The sequence below is a fragment of the Carcharhinus amblyrhynchos genome, chromosome 5 (assembly GCF_965287045.1).
Source record: "Carcharhinus amblyrhynchos chromosome 5, sCarAmb.v2.hapA, whole genome shotgun sequence".
NCBI lineage: Eukaryota > Metazoa > Chordata > Chondrichthyes > Carcharhiniformes > Carcharhinidae > Carcharhinus > Carcharhinus amblyrhynchos.
Window position 1 is genome coordinate 6,973,344 of NC_137328.1, and position 15,434 is coordinate 6,988,777.

The window sequence follows — 15,434 nt, forward strand, 5'->3', positions numbered from 1 at the left end:
CCAATGTAAAGTTGTAGTGCAAATATGGAGCCTGGCCTGGCCTGGTCTGCCTCCCAGGCATACCAGATTGAGATGTCTTGCAGGGGGCTAATCTCACATTACATTGGATTTGATAGTGTGATGTCAGATCTGAAGAGTCGCCTAGCCAAATGCTGGGATCCTGAGAAATCTCATATCTCAACAATAGCAGGAATAGAGTCGAATCAAAGTGACTTCCTGAGAGCTGTGACACCCCTTGGTTTGGTTCCATGGGAACAGAACAACCCTCACCATCCTGTAAAGTTTAGGGGAATCCTTGGGTGGAAATATAATTAAAACAGAAGTGTTCTGTTGAGATTTTTGTGTTTAAAGCATAAGTGTCCAAAATGTAGTATTAAGTTAGTAATACTTGCCTTGTGTGTAGTAAAGGTTTTTGTTTATTTTGTGAAACCTTGTGGTATAATTCTTTCAGTTAACCATTGGGAGTTTGAATATCTTCTAAAAAGTTACCAGCCTCCACTGAGATCATAATCTCTAATTTAAATGCTAAAAGAATGAGGGTTCTCCTGTTCCCATTACCAGTTGTAAGAAACACTTTGCCCGTGCACCTTTTCAAATATTCAAATAGGTGGCATAGTGGTTAGCCACGCTGTCTTTGAGCACCAGGGACCTGGATTTGATTCCCAGTTTGGGTCACTGTGTATGTGTGTGTGTGTGTGTGTGTGATGTTTGTGCATTCTCCCTGTGTCTGCGTGGGTTTCCTCTGGGTGCTCCACTTTCCCCTCTTAGTCTGAAAGACGTGCTGGTTAGTTGCATTGACCCAAACAGGTGCTGGAGTATGGCGACTAGGGGAATTTCACAACAACTTCATTGCAGTAAGCCTTACTTGTGACTAATAAGTAAATGTTTATTTTACCTGCGTGTAGAACACGCGAGAACAAAATGACGCGCCAAGTCCTGCAGCTTCCAAGCAGAATTCTGCTTGGCAGAAACACAGACTCCCATTATACTGTATTTAACACTCCTCTAATTTATCAAGACTACTTCAAAATTAGGCGCACTTAAAACAAGCACCCTTGTGTCTGAGTCAGCGGTTTTGGGTATATTCCAGAGACTTGTGCATAAAAACCCTGAGCCAGTGCTCCAGTACAGTACAGAGGGAGTACTATCTTTCAGATGAGACTTTAAACTGAGGCCTGTCTGCTCTCAAAATGGATATATGAGATCTCACTTCAAAGACAAGCGGAGAAGTTATATTTTGTTCCTGGTTAATATTTGTCCCTGAACACACTATCTGGTCACCCTTTCATCGATATTTGATGGCGTACTGTGTGCAATATTGCAGTGGCATGTTCTACTTTACTTCAAGGCCTAAGCTTTAAAAGTACTGCAAAGTCATGAAAGGTGCTATATTAAAACAAGTTTTTTTTTAAATTAAGGTTTGAGTTTGCGGTAATTACTCAGAAGCACGCTTGTCATTGAGGTAGAAGGTGCATTTCTCTCTTTACGCATGGTCTCCTAAATGTGCCAAATCAAGCTAAAATACAAATGCGTAGGCAGCGGATTCTGATGCCTTGTTCAAGTGGGACGTGGTTTATTTTTCCCAGACCTTGTGCTGACGTAAGGTCATCACCCTGAAACATTAACTCTGTTCCTCTTCCAGTCTGACCTGCTGAGTATTTCCAACATTTTCTGGGGGGCAGGTTTCAGATTTTCAGTATTTTGTTTGGCTGAAGATCGATTTAGCTGCTATCAGTCTTATTCTTATCTCAACTGACAATGCTTCCTCACGCAATGGTTGCTGAATAGAGATTGTTAATGGGGATGTCAGCTCATTTTGTACCTTCTCTCCTCCAGGCAAGGTACACTGAGCACCTGCCCATGCTTTGACCTTTGCAAACGATGATCAGATTATTCACCACTGACAGGATCCAAACTAGATCATATCGTGCAGGATGTATTCCCACTGAATCCTTTAAGAGGAAGTCCTTAGGTTATTCTATAATGTCTCTTTGGAATTTGGGAATAGAAAGCAAGGAAATGGAACTTAGCACGATGGAATGTAGAGCATTAATTCTTAAATCTGTCTGTAAGACTGCCTGGTAACTGCATTCAATTAGGCTGCCACAGTAATGAAACATTCTTTGTCCTTTTTGTATCACAGGTGTGTTTAATAATTTTACACAATTACACAACTCCTATTAATGTGTCTAAATCATTTTTATAATTATTGGAATATGTGTGCTTGGTAATACCCAAGATAAAAGTTGGCATTTAATCAACATAGAGGAAACTAAATTGATGTAGGTGTCTTAAAAGGAGCAATGTATTTGATAGTTAATACTGTGACATTGTTTAAATGCACTATTTTACGGTCACCATGTAACACTCTGCTTCGCCTCTGAATCCACTCCCTGCAGAATAGAACAGAACTTTGAAATATTTGCCAACGCAAGAATACAGCAAACGCCAAACTAATGGTATAACTCAAAGCTGTATTTCAGCTTGATTTGTCATCTTTGGGAGACCATACGTAAAGAAAGAAATTAGAACAGTGAGAAAGCTGTTACCTGCAACAGTGAGTTGAATCCCAGAGCCGGGGATTTGATGGCATCTCAGGCAGTCCACCCACCCCCTCTCCCCCTTTCAAACTTTAAAAAGCAATCATTCTTTTGGTTGAGAAAATAATAAATCAGCAACTTGGTTGTATCCACAGATCGTCCTATATCTGAGAATGTGTCTGGCGCACAGCGCAGGTGTGGTCCCCATCTCTCACAGTTTCGTTGACATGCAGGACCACGCTCCAGCCATCGGTCGTTACGTCAGAAGTCTGGCTTCTGACACTTTCATTTCACAGTCATCCTCAAAGAATGGAGAAATGAATCCAGTGCAAGTGTACATTGATCTTCTCGAGCGGCTGCTCTCAGCCATAGGAGGTAAAACCATTTTACAATATAAATGGAACATGACTCTCAGATTGTTAACTTAATGTAATGCTGGCCTTTCAAACATGAACCAGCACATGTGGAGGGTGGGGGGGGGTGCAGTTTTACATACCAGTTTCACAACTGTATTCAGTTTTTCAGGAAACTCCCGCAGACACGGGCAGAACTTACAAACTCCACACAATCATCCAAGGCCAGAATCGAACCAGGGACCCTGGCACTGTGAGGCAGCAGTGCTAACCAGTGTGCCACCGTGCTGTCCCATTTGGAAAATGCATCTGCCTCACAGATGAACTGTCTGTTTTTCTGATCAACAATTTGGGCTAAATGTGTTTTTGGGTCATAAATAAAATGCTCAGGATTAAGAAGTTTGGGATTTATTCAAAATAACGAATCTATTTGAAGGAAACATTTAGAACTTACTTCATAAAATATAAAGCTTAAAGGATGTGACTTGTATGTTTCAGCACACTTGTAGTTTGTCAACACAATTCTGGATTTTATAGAGTTTAGTTTTGGAATTCATTTTTTGAATGAGGCAGTGAGGTTACCCTGAAATTACCCTGTCTGCAGTTATTTTTGATCTTGACCCTTGAGTTGAAGCATATACAAAATTGGTATGTGATTGTGCCTTTTTTTGTGTTAAGCTGCGTATCAAAAACTTGCCCTGAATTTGTGAACTAGAGGACAGTGCCATGGAAGCCCTGAACACGACTGTAACTAAGACAAACTGTGGTTTTGATTTTGACAAAAGATGATAGCTGGGTGACGGCATAATAATGTGTTTGTGTTACAAATAGCAGAACCAGTCCAACTGCATTGGGCTGAAAAGTAACAACTTTGATTTGGGATTGAATTTTCTAACTGATGGAAGAAATATGCCTTGTGAGACCAGATATTCCGATTAATTCTTCTGCTTTAATTCTGTTCCTCTCCCTTTCTGTCCTTTTTGGAAATGCTAGGGATGCCTGTGATGTACTGTCTATTGGAAGTAGTCTCGATCTATCCACAGAAATTGGCTGCACAGTTCACAGACAAAATAGATTGGATTAAGGTATGCTTAAACAGCAGATTCTTTTGTTGAGGAAAATTAAATGGATGTACTGAATAATGCTCAAAAAACACTATAACTATTGAGTTTGTATACTTTTTTCTGCATCATAAACAAAAAGTTTATTGAGCTAGCTTAGCTCAGTTGGTAGCTTTGTTGCTTTTGGTTGCACTGTTGTAGACTGCCATCTTTTGTTGAGACATTAAATTGAGTTCCTATCTGCCCTAATTTAGGTGGACGTCAAAGGTACCGTGGAACTGTTTACGGAAAAGCATTGCGTTCTCCTGGCCAATATCTTTCCCTTAGCTAACCAAAAGCAGATTAGTTGGTCAGTCATGCCATCACTGTTGATGGGATGTTGCTACTCAAAAATTGGTTGCTGCATTTCCCCAATGATTGCAGTTCGAAACATTTCCAAAAAATGCACACAAAAAGAATTAAACTGCTTTTTGGGACAAAACTTCTTTCATTTGGTTAATATAAAATGTAATCTGCTGAAAATCTAGAAACAATTAAGTGTCAAATATCGTTGAATTTGGATGAAAACAAAAGTTGATTATTTTTCCCAGGTGACAATTGTTACCCAGTAACTAAGCTGATTATATTTTTTCCACAGTTGTTTCTTGACTTTCTTGAGCAGTGACTTGATTTTGAAGTTTTAACAATTGTCTTTATAAAGTATGCCTTCTGCAAAATATCCTCAAACTTTTTTTGAAATAAGAGAAATATGATGGATAAATGTTCCTCCTATCTCACCTCCTCCCCCCCTTCCCCTTCCCCTTCCCCTTCTTTCTAAAAGGGCCTTATGAGCACAAACAAAGATGAGATCCGTGAGCTGGCTGCAGAGCTTTATGCAGTGGTGTTGTCTACTATGTCTGGGAATGATCTGCACTTGGCTGTCCAGAATCTCATTAAGAGCACTAAAGATGGTGTAAGTACTTAATTTAATTAGTTAAGCAAGAATACTGTTAGTGAGTGTTGGCAATTAACCTTGTATATTAAGTAATCTCTTCTTTTTCACTCCTCCTTGTTCCCTCAGGTTACACATCCCAGTAGACAACTCCAAATGGATTGCATCCTTCCAGTAAAATCTTAAATGGAAACACAAAATGCTGGATAGACTCAGCACGTCTGGCAGCATCTGTCATTTAGACTCAAGGCATTACTCTCTTCCTCTCCACAGTTGCTGCCAGACCTGAGCTTATTCAGCATTTTCTGGATTAAACCCTTTTTGTTTTTTAGAGAACTACCTATTCAGTGACTTTGACTCACTCAATTTTTTTTTTCAAGTCAGGGAATAAATGCATTTCTCTTTCAGTAATTCTTTGAGCTGTTTGTGTTTTCAAGTCCAACATTTATTGCCCATACTTAGTGGTGATGAGACTACCTCGAACCTTTGCTGTCCGTGTTGTGAAAAATCTCAATCTGTGCTGTTAAGTGGGGAGGTCAAGGAGTCCCAGGATTTTGATCCAGTGGCAATGAAAAAACATTGGGAAAATGTCCCACTACAGTGCAGAAGGAGGCCATTCGGCCCATCGAGTCTACAATCCCACCTAGGCCTCATCCCCGTAACCCCACATCTTTACCCCACTAACCCCTCTAATCTGCGCATCCCAGGACACTAAGGGGAATTCAGCATGGCCAATGCACCTAACCCACACATCTTTAGACTGTGGAAGGAAACCCACGCAGACACAGGGAAAACATGCAAACTCCGCACAGACAGTGACCCAAGCTGGGAATCAAACCTGGGTCCCTGGAGCTGTGAGGCAGCAGTGGTAACCAGGGTGTGATCATGCCACCCTATTTATTTAAAAGATTACCCAGCCCTTCATCCCCTTTAACCAGCTACACCGTCCCCATGGCTGCATGTCATGTGACTTGGGGGTGATGGTGTTCCCATGCACCTTCCCTCCTAGTCCTTCTGGGTGTTGGATGTCATAGCTCTGGGGGGTGTGTTGCTCAAAAATCTTGCATTTTGCTGTACTGCATCTTCCAGTACCTATTGCAATGATGGTTTGTTGGTGTGAATGGATCTTTAAGCAAATTGATGGGGGCTGCTCATCAAGTGGTCTGTTTTATCCTGAATGGTGTCGAACTCGGATTTTGTGGCTTCAACCATCCTCAGACATCAAGAGTTTTCCGTCATGTCTTTGACTTCTGGGTTGGCCCATTCACCACACAAAACCTAGCATCCGACCTACTGCAATTGCTTAACGTTTATTTAGCTGGTCTAGTTATGTTTCTGGTGAATGGTAATATTGATGAGGAAGGACTCAGTGAATCATTGACTATCACGGGGAGTTAGTTGGGCTTTCTGGTAGAGATAGCCATTGCCTGAAACGTTTGTGATCCAAGTGTTTCTTATCATGTATCAGCCCAAGTCTGGATATTGTCCAGGACTTCCTGAGCGTAGGCAGACTGCATAGTCAGTGGCATTCAGATCTGTTGCCCACATTTTATCCCAGGTCTGGAATCCTGGTCCTGTTGAACCCAAACTGAACGTCACCAAGAAGGTGACTGGTGAGTAATTGCCACTTGATACATTGTTGATGGCTTCTTCCATCACTTTGCTGATGTTGGGAGTAGGTTAATGGGTGTTAGTTGACTTGGTTGCAGTTATCCTACCTTTTGGGGACATGAAATAACTGGGGGATTTCCCACCTTGTTGGGCAGGTGCCAATGTTGTAACTGTACTGGAACATCTTTGCAAGGGGTGAGCCTGGTTCTTCACTACAGCCAGGATGTCATTGGACCCCATAGTCTTTACTATGTCCAAGTGCTTTTGATAATATCATTCCTTGATCTTGCATGTGAGTGAGCCTAATGAGAAAGTAAAGCAATTAAAATAATAAACCTTTCTCACTCTTCCATCTGCAGAGCCTTGAAACACAGCACGGAGCATTACTGGCTTTAGGATATGTGATAGGACGGTACCTTGCCAGAAAGAAGAGAACAGATTTAGAAATCCAAGATATGGAACAGTCGGATACAGAAGAGTCATTGGAAAGCCAGCTAATCCGGCCTACCACAGAAACAATTAGTAATTCATTTGAAATATAACTTTGCATTATGTCTTCATAGTTTTTGATGAATGCTTCTGATCCAGCTATTAAACAGCTTTTCTAGTTATGAACTTTATTACCTCTGAATTTTTTTTAAGCTCCTTTAGGTGTCATTTTAGCTACTTTTTTTTAAGAGGGCGGCATGGTAGCACAGTGGTTAGCACATCTGCCTCTCAGCACCAGGGACCCATGTTTGATTCGGGTCTCGGATCACTCTGTGTGGAGTTTGCATTCTCCCTGTGCCTGCTTGGGTTTCCTCTCTCGCTACGGGATGTGTAGATTGGAGGAATTAGCAGGATAAATCTGTGGGGTTGTAGGGATAGGGCCTGGAGTGGGATTGTTGTCGATGCAGACTCAATGGGCCAAATGGCCGCCTTCTGCATTGTAGGGATTCTATGACTTCCAAAGATGTGCAGGTTAGGTTAATTGGCCATGCTAAATTGACCGTAGTGTCATGGGGATTAGCAAAGTAAATGTGTGAGGTTGCAGGAATAGGGCCTGATTGTGTTTGGTGCATACTAGATGGGCCGAATGGCGTCCTTCTGCACTATAGGGATTCTATAATAATTAGTATATTTTTGGTAGATTGAGGAGGCCTGGATTTTCACCAGATTGGAGAAGTTCTTAATCATGGCATTATTTGGCAGTGCTTTTGGGCACTTAACCAGAATTGTTTCAAAATACTTAACACTCACCTCCCAATTCCAGTGATTGCTATTTGAAGCCTTGTCTGGAAGACACAATGCAAAATTAATCTTCTAAACGAGTAAAACCAGAGGGGGTTCCGCCGTGGGTGATTTGCCCAGATCTGTTCGTAAGTCATAGGAGCCTTCTACTCCTAATTCTCCCACTTTTGGTGCATTTACTCCTGTGATGGTGGCAGCGAGACCAGAGCATGCTGACCAGACCTCTGCAGTTGCTTTTAGCATTGGTGAGAGATATTGGCTGAACATGTGTAACCTGCTGGCCTTTACCTTCCCAGCTTCAGTAGGCATGTCACAGACCCCAACTTTGAGCTTAACATGAATTGACCGCTCAAAGAATGAATTTGTGCTGCAGATTTGTATTCATAGAAGTCCTACAGTGCATTCAGCCCATCGAGTCTGCACCAACTCACCAACCGAGCATCACATCCAGACTCCATCCCCGTAATGCCAAGGATTTACTCCGCTAATTCCCCTAACTAACACACCTTGGGGCACTAAGGGGTAACGTAGCATGGCCAGTCAACCTAAGCTGAATGCCAGTCAGACTCTGAGAGGAAACCGGAGCACCCAGAGGAAACTCACACAGACACGGGGAGAATGTGCACGATCTGCATAGACGGTCACCCGAGACTGGAATTGAACCCAGGTCCCTGGTGCTATGCCACTATGCTGCCATGTCAGGGTATTCAAAGAACCGTGTTGATAAGGGTTTTTTTTTGCGGGCTTTTGGAACTTGTCCTCCAGGTTGGACATGAAGTAGCAGTTTCACTGCCCGGAGTACAGCCATTAAAGGACACATGCAATCCTCAATGTAACATTTGCTGCTGAATTTCTGATTAAAGCAGACCCATCGAGTCTGCACCAACTCATTAACAGAGCATCCCATCCAGACCCGATCCCCGTAACCCCTACAGATTGACCCCTAATCTATACGTGAATGCTGCAATTTTCTAAATAGTGGCACACAGTACACTTACTGTAGTATTTGTAGTCTGATAATTTTATCATTTCCTTTTAAGAATAGAATATGTTTGTTAAAATATGTTTTGTGTGTGTATATGTACACTGTTTTAAACAAAAATATTTCAGCTTCATTTTTAGGTGACGCATCCCCATCTCTGGCCATGGCTGCTTGTGTAGCAGTTGGAGAAATTGGGAGGAACGGTGCTTTGCCCATCGTAAATGAAGGCCCTGGGTTCACAAAACTGCAACTGGTGGAGAGCTTACTCGCCAAAATCCGTTCAAGCAAGGAGAGTAACAAGGTGAAGATCAATCCTTTATACCAAAAGTCCTGATATTGGCTTTTGATCTGGAGCAGGAGTACTCGAACATCACTCCTACCAATGGCACATTTATCGGGCATTAATTGTATCTTCCCTGTTGGGAACATGGTTAATTTCTGCATGGGAAGAATTTAAAACAGACGGGCCTTAATATACTGAACTTAAAAATACCAAATATGTAGATATTGTGATGTTGGGTCTTAATTAACATTACAAAGTAAAAATAATTTCAATAATTTGTGGTGTTTCTTATCTATGCCCCTTAGTTTATAGAAGGATTTGGATTTATTTATAGAGGGATGTGAGCTAATTGCAGATAATTGGAACTAGCTTTGTGGTTTAAAAAAGAAGGGTGGCATGGACAAGTTGGGCCAAAGGGCCTGTTTCCATGCTGTAAACCTCTATGACTCTATAGTGTCAGGTGGATTAGCAGGGGGGCATGGTGGCACAGTGCCTAGCACTGCTGCCTCACAGTGCCTAGCACTGCTGCCTCACAGTGCCTAGCACTGCTGCCTCACAGTGCCTAGCACTGCTGCCTCACAGTGCCTAGCACTGCTGCCTCACAGTGCCAAGGACCCGGGTTTGATTCCCAGTTTCAACTCCCACTGTCCGTGTGGACTCTGCACGTTCTTCCTGTGTCTGCGTGGGTTTCCTCCCGGTACTCCATTTCCTCCCACAGTCCGAAAGACATGCTGGTTAGGTGCGCTGGCCATGCTAAATTCTCCCTCAGCGTACCAGAACAGAATATGGAGATAAGGGCCTGGGTGGGATTGTTGTCAGTGTAGGCTTGATGGGCCGAATGGCTTTCTGCATTGTAGGAATTCTATTCTCTACCAGTTTCCTTGAAATTTAATGTGTCTTAGAATCATAGAAAGAGATCGTTCAGCCCATTGAGTCTGCACCAGCTGTCTGACTCAGCCTGTCACCCAGCCCACCTCTTACCCACATATTTATCCCACTAACTCCACGTACTTATCTCACTAATCCCTCTAACCTGCTTGGGATACCAAAGGGCAATTTAATGTGGTCAGTCAGCCTAACCTACACATCTTTGGACTGTGGGAGGATCCTGAAGAAAACCCACGCCAACATGGGGAGAACGTGCAAACTCCATACAGACAGTGACCCAAACTTGAACTGAACCCGGGTCACAGGTGCTGTGAAGCAGCAGTGCTAACCACGGTGCCGCTGTAGCACCCCAAAGTTCAATTCTTAAGCCTTTTTATCTCTCCCCGTGTGCTGCCTTTAGTTTGGACACACGGACTGCTACTGTCAGGAATTATAACAAACAGAATATCATTGCCCTCTAATCAACTTCTGAAGCTGCAACTTTCCTTATCATGGGGCGGTAGATGGGGAACCAAGCACACTTGTAAATAAATTTTCCTAATCTGATAACACTGAGAAACTATGGCTTTGAGATTGCACAACATGATCTCAGCAGTTAAATGTGTTTTTTGTGTACTAAGCAAAGTGTTAACCATTTGGTTAATGTCTGTTTAGATGGGAATTCGTACAAAGGTGTTTAGTGTTAGTGTAATCGTGCAGCTTAAGGGGCTAAGTTTTTAATGAGAAAATGCACATTTTGAATTTAGTTTTTCGAAATTAACATTTTAAATCTCACCCCAAATTATTACATAATGTAAAACAAATATAATCTAGTTAGCCCACCAAGTAATGAAAATTAAAATTTTGCAGCTGGCTGCACTACCTTATGAAATCCAAAGCATAATACAGAACGGAAAGAGGCCATTGAGCCGATCAAAACTGGTGCATAAGGGTTCAAGACGTGCAGAGAAAGAGACATGAATCTGATTCCTGGAGTTAGGGATCTGCCTTGTAAGGAAGTATGGAAAAGACTTTTAATCACCACCTTGATCTTCAACACCACCTCCCACTCTGGCCTGGACATGCTTCCTGGTCAATAAATGGGAAACGGAGGATATTATCCCTAACTGCCAGTCCTTGCATTAATCAAATCTAGTTAATTAAAACTGCCATGCAGTTATTGACTATGTTACTTCACTATTTCTGTAGATGAAGGAGCGAGCAGTGCAGACACTAGGTTATTTGCCTGTTGGAGATGGTGATTTTCCTCATCAGAAGAAACTCCTTCAAGGATTGATGAACTCTGTTGAGGTAAACATTGCCCTAAACATACATTGAAAAGCAATTTTCAGAACTCAAAATTGTACCTTGCAATATAATTGTGAATTTGTGTTTGTATTCATTCTTGAGATGCATGTGGCAGTGTTGCCCAGATGTAGTAGCGCTTGTGATGCCGAAATTTAAAGTTTATTTATTGGTCACAAGTAAGGCTTACATGAACACTGCAATGAAGCTACTGCAAGACTCCCCTAGTCGCCACAGTCCGGCACTACTTCGGGTCAGTGCAGCTAACCAGCGCATCTTTCAGACTGGGAGGAAACCGGAGCACTCGGAGGAACCCCACGCAGATATGGGGAGAATGTGCAAACTCCACACAGACGGTGACCCAAGCCAGGAATCAAACCCAGGTCCCTGGCACTGTGGAGCAGCAGTGCTAACCACTGTGCCACCATGCCTTCTCTTGAAGCACTGCAGTTTATATGGTGAAAGTACTCACATGTTGCTGTGAGATTAGGGAGTAGAGATGAAAAGTCACTTGTTGGGATATGGGCATCAAAATCCCCATGTCTGCCCCAGTGGCCTGGCCAGTACTTAGCACAATTAAAACAAGTGATTTGGTGATTATCGCATCGCTGATTGTGGGAGCAAACATAACTGCTGTACTTCCTATACAACAGTGACCACACATCAGAAAATTCTCTTTCTGGAAAAGTGTAGATCTGTCTGTTTTGGTCATAGGATCCCAACAGTGCAGAAGGAGGCCGTTTGGTCCATCAAGACTGCACTGACATCAATTCCACCCAGGCCCAATCCCCATAACCAGTGTATTTACTCTGCTGTTCCCCCTGACACTAAGAGGCAACTTAGCATGGCCAGTTAACCTAACCTGCACATCTTTGGACTGTGGAAGGAAACCGGAGCACCTGGAGGAAACCCACGTGGGCACGGGGAGAACATGCAAACTCCACACAGACAGTGACCCAAGGCCCAAATTGAACCCGGATCCCTGGCGCTGTGAGGCAGCATTGATAACTGCTATGCCGCCCTCAGTTCTGTGTCTTAGTCCTGCTGAAAGTTGCCTTTTGAGCTGCAGAAAGGATCACAGTAGATGAGCTTGGACTTGCCTTTAGTGCTTACCTGCTAACCGATACAGAGAGTGCCATCTGTCACAAGCGTATGGGGAGGACAGCACGGTGGCACCGTAGTTAGTACTGCCGGCTCACACCACCAGGGACCTGGGTTCTATTCCCAGCTGGCTCACTGTGTGGAGTCTGCACGTTCTTCCCGTGTCCACATAGGTTTCCTCCGGGTGCTTTGGTTTCATCCCACAGTCTGAAAGACATGCTGGTTGGGTGCATTGACCTAAACAGGTGCCAGAGTGTGGCGACTCAGGGAATTTCACAGTAACTTCATTGCAGTGTTATAATGTAAGTATTACTTGTGGCTAATAAATAAACTTTAACTTTTGAGGCTGTAGAGGTACCTGTTGACCAGTTAATTTTTCCAACAGGGAGGATCAAAAAAAGAAATAATGCTGGAAACCTCCAACCTCATGGGTTTCAGGTTAGACTTGGAAATCAAAATCACAAGTAATGGTTCAAAACTTAATCCTTTTCCCCAGGCAAAACAAATAGAGCTGCAGTTCACAGTCGGAGAAGCGATCACCAGTGCAGCACTAGGAACGAGTTCGCTGGCAGCTCGCGATCTGTGGATGGTTGCTGAGGAGGAGTACACCCCTCCGGTTGGTAAGTCGCAGACGGTATGTGTGTTTTCACCTGTCAACACATGCAAACTCAAAATATAATCTCTCTGCGGCAAATTCTGGTCATTTCTGAGCGAACAACACCGAATGGTGACGGTGGAGGTTTTACACAAGATGGTTTAGTAAGAGATGGATTTGAAATGAAAAGCTTTGTGTAATTTGAAGTGTGCTGTATATTTTGAGAATAGTACAAACACTGCATCTGATTTAAGTGTAGAATTGGGTGAGGTTGCATTTGTATGAAATAGAACAGTACAAGCCCTTCGGCCCTCGATGTTGCACCAACCTGTGAAACCAATCTAAAGCCCATCTAACCTGTGTTTGTTGGTAAATATTATAAAAGCACCCAATTTGGAAATTACTGTAAAGCTAGCATTTTGTTAGTTACGGAAGGCATTACGAATGCCACCCGCCAGCACAACCCCCACATTCATCAGACACTTCTTATTTCAAGTTGTAAAGCAATTTGATGGGCAATAAAATTTTTCACATTTTACTGTACTTCATTGTTCAGTGTTGCAGGGATGTTCACAGCGCAATACACAGAAACATTTTATTCTCCTTCCAATTTTAAACATGTTTTTAAAAATAGTTTATTTTCCCCATGCTGTAAACAGGGAAGGAGGCTAAATGGATGGGATGGCAAGGTGACCCACTGTTGGCTCACAGTGCAAGAGACCCAGCTTCAATTCTGATTTTGGGTTACTGACTATGTAGAGTTTGTAAGGTCTCCCTGCGTGGGTTTCTTCGGGATGCTCCGGTTTCCTCCCACGTTCCAAAGATGTGTGGGTTAGATGGATTGGCCATGCTAAGTTGCCCTTTGCTGTCCCAAGATGTGTAGGCTAGGGAAATTAGCGGGGTAAATGTATGGGGTTAGGAGGATACAGCCTGGGTAAGATGCTCCATCAGAGAGCTTGTGCAGGTGAATGAGCCAAGCAGCCTCCTTCTGCACTGTCGGGATTCTATGATAAGTTGCAAGTGATGAGACTGTTGGAAGAAACAAAACCGACTGTTGTTTTACCTGAGGAGCTAACTCCTGTGGTCTAGTGTAAGATAAATGTTGACCTCTTCTCCCAGTTGGTCTCCTTGCCTAGTTCAATCAATCAGCATAAATAACAATTTACATATTCTATAAGTGATAGTGGGAGCATAATGTCTGTGGGAGGAATGGCACAGGTTAGCTCTAGATGGGCCTATGGGGCAAAAGCGCATAGAGCACTCAAAGCTGCCCTGTGAAAGAGTGGAGACCAGTACCAGAGGTAAGTTGATTTCCTGCCAGCCTACCAACCTTATTGAAGTGTCACATTTAGCACTGACTAGCAAGCAATTGGTTGAATATCTCACTGTCACAAGATTTCTAATATCAATGGATGACCAGGCTAAATTCTGTCACAAGAAAGTGCACTTAGAAATTCAATACACAATTTACTAGTTGACCTTAATACCGGTACTGCAGAATGTTTGGACTGTGGTTGTTATGCAGAAACCACATTTGTGGTGACGCATACCTGGAATGATGTTTTGAAAATGGCAGTGGGAAATGTGAGATAGCACTTGAGAGTGTTTAGTGTCGCAATAGAAAAGCGAGCTTGTTACTGATTTTTGCTGTCACTGGCAACATGTTCGTCACAACTCAGTTGAGTTGTTTCCTGAAATAATGTGAATGTGATTTGCTTCAGTTACACTTGTTACAGCTCTCAAATTTCGACCATCCATTAACATTCTGGGTGGAAACTGTTAGTATTCATCTGAATACCACATAATCACAAATTGTTACAGCAGAGAAAGAGACCATTCAGCTACTACCCTACCTCCTTCATTTAAAGAAGAATGTATTCATATGGTTTGTGTGCTCACCTGCAAATTTCAATGCCCTTCTTGTTTTAAATTCTCAGCTGTTAAAGTAAATGATGTTGTTCCATGGGTCCTGGATGAAATCCTAAAGAAATACATCATTAGTTCCAATCCGCATGTCCGTCAGGCTTCCTGTATCTGGCTTTTGTCATTGGTGAAGAAACTAAGCCAACACAAGGAGATAAAGGTGAAGACATTACAGTTGCTTTGCAATGTTGTTTTAAAACCACGTCCACAATTATTGAATAGTTGTGGAGATTCATTATTTATTCATGTTGTGATATTTTTTAACATAATGCTGGGATATGGACAATCCTCTGAATTAAGGATATAGGAATGATTAGAATGTGCTTTATATTTGCTTTTTCTTTTTTAAAAAAAAGTTTTTCCTGAGTGTGTTCATTAAAAGATGTTTGGAAATCATATTTCGAAATGACAAAACTGGAAAGTTTTCTTTGATTTGTTTTAAAGTGTAAGGAATTGATTTAGTTTAGAATTCCGTTTGAAGGAGTGTTGCAGTTTGTTGGGTTGTACATGTGATTTTCTTTCTTTACAGTCTCACTTAAAGGAAATTCAGAGTGCTTTCATTTCGATTTTATCTGAGAATGATGGTAAGTTCAATTTTAAATGTACTGCAATTCTCTCACTGGTTAAAAAATGGTGGATTTAAAGATGTGCA

At 42.3% G+C, this 15,434-nt stretch overlaps 1 protein-coding gene across 1 annotated transcript in view; it reads left to right on the forward strand.

Moving 5' to 3' along the window:
- The window catches only part of ecpas (Ecm29 proteasome adaptor and scaffold), a 96,607-nt gene that overhangs the window by 43,456 nt on the left and 37,717 nt on the right, over nt 1–15,434 (forward strand). The window contains exons 18-26 of the mRNA XM_080188420.1: nt 2,696–2,915; nt 3,887–3,978; nt 4,775–4,906; nt 6,856–7,018; nt 8,837–9,009; nt 11,068–11,169; nt 12,761–12,884; nt 14,797–14,942; nt 15,312–15,366. Of these exons, the coding sequence (XP_080044546.1) occupies nt 2,696–2,915; nt 3,887–3,978; nt 4,775–4,906; nt 6,856–7,018; nt 8,837–9,009; nt 11,068–11,169; nt 12,761–12,884; nt 14,797–14,942; nt 15,312–15,366 (1,207 nt within the window). The remainder of the gene's footprint in view (nt 1–2,695; nt 2,916–3,886; nt 3,979–4,774; nt 4,907–6,855; nt 7,019–8,836; nt 9,010–11,067; nt 11,170–12,760; nt 12,885–14,796; nt 14,943–15,311; nt 15,367–15,434) is intronic.